This window comes from Mizuhopecten yessoensis, unplaced genomic scaffold (assembly GCF_002113885.1).
Source record: "Mizuhopecten yessoensis strain PY_sf001 unplaced genomic scaffold, ASM211388v2 scaffold4495, whole genome shotgun sequence".
Classification (NCBI taxonomy): domain Eukaryota; kingdom Metazoa; phylum Mollusca; class Bivalvia; order Pectinida; family Pectinidae; genus Mizuhopecten; species Mizuhopecten yessoensis.
The window spans coordinates 206,008-209,106 of NW_018405575.1; the positions used below are offsets into that span (position 1 = coordinate 206,008).

General features: G+C 43.3%; 1 protein-coding gene across 1 annotated transcript; it reads right to left on the minus strand.

Annotated features, from left to right (window-relative positions):
* Positions 1-1,982: 1,982 nt before the first annotated feature.
* On the minus strand, positions 1,983-2,684 carry LOC110449114 (paraneoplastic antigen Ma3 homolog). Its single transcript, XM_021495747.1, has one exon. The coding sequence runs from the start codon at positions 2,682-2,684 to the stop codon at positions 1,983-1,985; it is 702 nt and encodes a 233-aa protein (XP_021351422.1).
* Positions 2,685-3,099: the final 415 nt, after the last annotated feature.

A 3,099-nucleotide genomic window follows, 5' to 3' on the forward strand; every position in this document is an offset into this window, starting at 1 on the left:
AGTTTCAAGCCATGCTGCACGAGCCTGGTAAATACAGCTTCTAACCTAGTTAAGTGTTCGTCAAAAGTCTTGGCAAATATGAGTATATCATCAAGGAATATAAGAACTTCCCGAAGATGCATATCGCTCATGCATTTCTCCATCAACCGTTGAAATATGGCAGGAGCACAAGTTAGACCGAACCCCATGCGATTGGTTTCCCAGAATCCTAGGTTACCAACAGAAAGGCGGTTCGTTCCTTGTCAGATTCCTCTACCTCAACTTGCCAATAACCACTGCGCAAGTCTAACTTCGAAAAATACCTGGACCCAATTAGGGTATCCACCGTGTCATCGAAGCGAGGGAGCATATATGCATCCTTCCTAGTGCGAGAATTGAGCATGCGATAATCAATGCAAAAACGGAGAGAGACATCTTTTTTTCGTACAAGTACGACATTGCTTGAATATGGACTATTACTCTCACGAATTACACCGGCATCTCGCATTTCTCGTAAATGTTGACGGACTTCCTCATACATACCAGCCGGTATTTTATGATAAGGCTGTTAAAACGGCCTTTCGTCAATGAGGTCTATTTTGTGTTTTACAATGTCCGTTTTGCCTATGTCGAAAGCACTAGTTGAAAAAGCATGCTTCCAATTACCAATGACTTGACGAACCCTCATCAGTCGTTCACCAGTAAGGTTTTCTGTATCAATTTTTACCCCAAGTTCATCAGGCACTAACTCAGTACCTGTGCTGGACGGTACGTCGGACGCTAAATTATCTGCCACTTTCACCTGGTTAACCACACAAAGTGAAGCCTTTGGTTTTATTACCACTGACTTAGCTGTGATATTACAGATTTTTACTGGTACCCTTAGCTTTGACACATTTTGTTTTACCTTAACCACTCTGGGACAAACTGTATATCTTAGGTCAGAAGTGTCGCAGTTTTCAGTGACAATGTCTGTAATGTCCGGGTCTAAACCTCTTACCATACCACTGATAACAATCGATTCATAGGGAGCTAGTTTCACAGGTTTCCTATTTATTGACTTTACTGTGTAAGAACAAGTAATACTTTCGATAGCTGTCCTCCACTCAGCTGGTATATCAGTGGTTTCAGGAGTGATCGTTTTTACTAAACGAATGACATTGGTACCTAGCAGCACTGTACATGCTAGGTTGTAATTAGTATCCGGTACTACCAAGGCTAGTATGCGAAATTGCTCATCAGCCATAAATGGCACTTGTGTTTCAAATTCAATATACCCTAGGTAGTTTAAAGGTGATCCATTTGCCACGGTTATGTCTAACCCTAAGGTGTCTAAATTGTGTAGTTCTGGTCTATTATTAAATGTTTTATATAAAGACTCAGACATGGTAGACACCATAGAGCCACTGTCTATAAGACATTTAACCCTATGACCTTGAACCACAACGTCACTTTCGTTAGCTACCCCGAGTAGCCTGTCCAATATATTCGAGTTTGTACGACCTTGAGACATATCTTCGGTCCCTGCTTGGTCTACAGCAGCGACCATTACTCGTTTGGGTTTTTCTTTGACCTTGTTTATTTTCATGACCGGACCCATTGCCTGATCTTTGACCCCTGTAGCCATGACCTCAACCCGTTCTTTGACCTTGACCTTGACCCCTACCCTCCTTGGAGGATGTGTCACCAAGTTTTTTCAGTATCTGGTCAAACCTGTTTTTTATTTGTGTACCAAGTTTGTCTTCCAGGGTTTTAAGTTTCCCATCAAACTCTTTACTTAGGTCACTATTGCTAGTAGTAACCTGCTGTGAATCAACCTCACAGTTGACTGCATGACTTTGACTTTTTTTCTTATGACCTTGAGCCTGAGTCGAGGTTGTCGCGCTGACGCTGGAAATACTAAGTTCCTTGTCTACGGTCCTAATCTCCCGTAACAATTCATTGAAACTTGTTATAGAGTCGTATTTATGTCTCGTCTGACTCTTCAGTTTGTCCGAACTTAACTAAGTCCAAAATTTATGTCTTAACAGGTCGTTTTTCGATGCCTTATTTAGGGATCCACTCTCAATCGCTGTTTGTAACAACGACTCGAGACGACAGCCGAAATTGGTGACAGACTCCCCAGGTTTTTGAGCAGATTTAAAAAACTCTTGCATTAGCATACCATGAGTGGACGTTTCTCCAGACAGGGCATCTAATTTGTATAAAACCTCTTTAGGGGTTGCCTTCTCCCCCAGTGGAATGAGCATGCGTCTGGCTGTACCCCTTAAGGACCTTCTTATTGCCTGTTCTAGTAAACTCTGAGAAATTTCTGTATCCCCATCCAGGCAACGAATCTCGAACCTCCATTCAGGGTAAGTAACATCACCCTTTAAAGGGGGATCCTCACCCGAGAAGGGGGGAACTTTAGGGACTGCATGGATATGCGACTGACTTGTTCCAGTTTGATCCATGCACGAAGAGGAACCACCGGTCCTATCCCTTCTGAAAATAGGTACCTTAGGCTTTTCCTCATAAAGCCCTGGATCCATGAAGGAAAAGGAACTACTGGCTCTCTCCTTTTTTAAAAGAGGAGCTTTAGGACTTTCCTCCCTTTCGCCATCTAAGTCTAGATTTAAGCCACCTGAGGCTAAAGGCATGATAGAGGGCAAAATTACATACTTCCCCAATGCCTTTAGGGCTTCTACCATCTCATTCCCACTCATTTCCCTAGCTTTGAGTCCCTCATCACTGTGAGGGTGACTTGTAGGCCCCACGTTGGGCGCCAATGTAGAACTCGAGACTATTTGATATACTTTGATTTCGCACCATCATATACACTTATTTACAATGACATGAATATGAATACATAGAAATGGAATGACGTAATGATAAAACACAGACTTACCAGGGACTATGGGGTGATGCTTGGTAACGTGCAAGAGCTCCTCTCTCAACGGGTGATAGCTGGAGTGTGTGGGTTGGGTGATGTGTCAGGTAAGGGTGGTCACGGGTAGACGTGGAACCCGTGGAGCACGGATTCCCACTACCTGTGACGTGACGCAATGCGCGCGCGGGAAGACTCTGTCGTACCCGTATTATTTACCTTGGTTACATACAACAAGTAGTTACTTGGTAAGT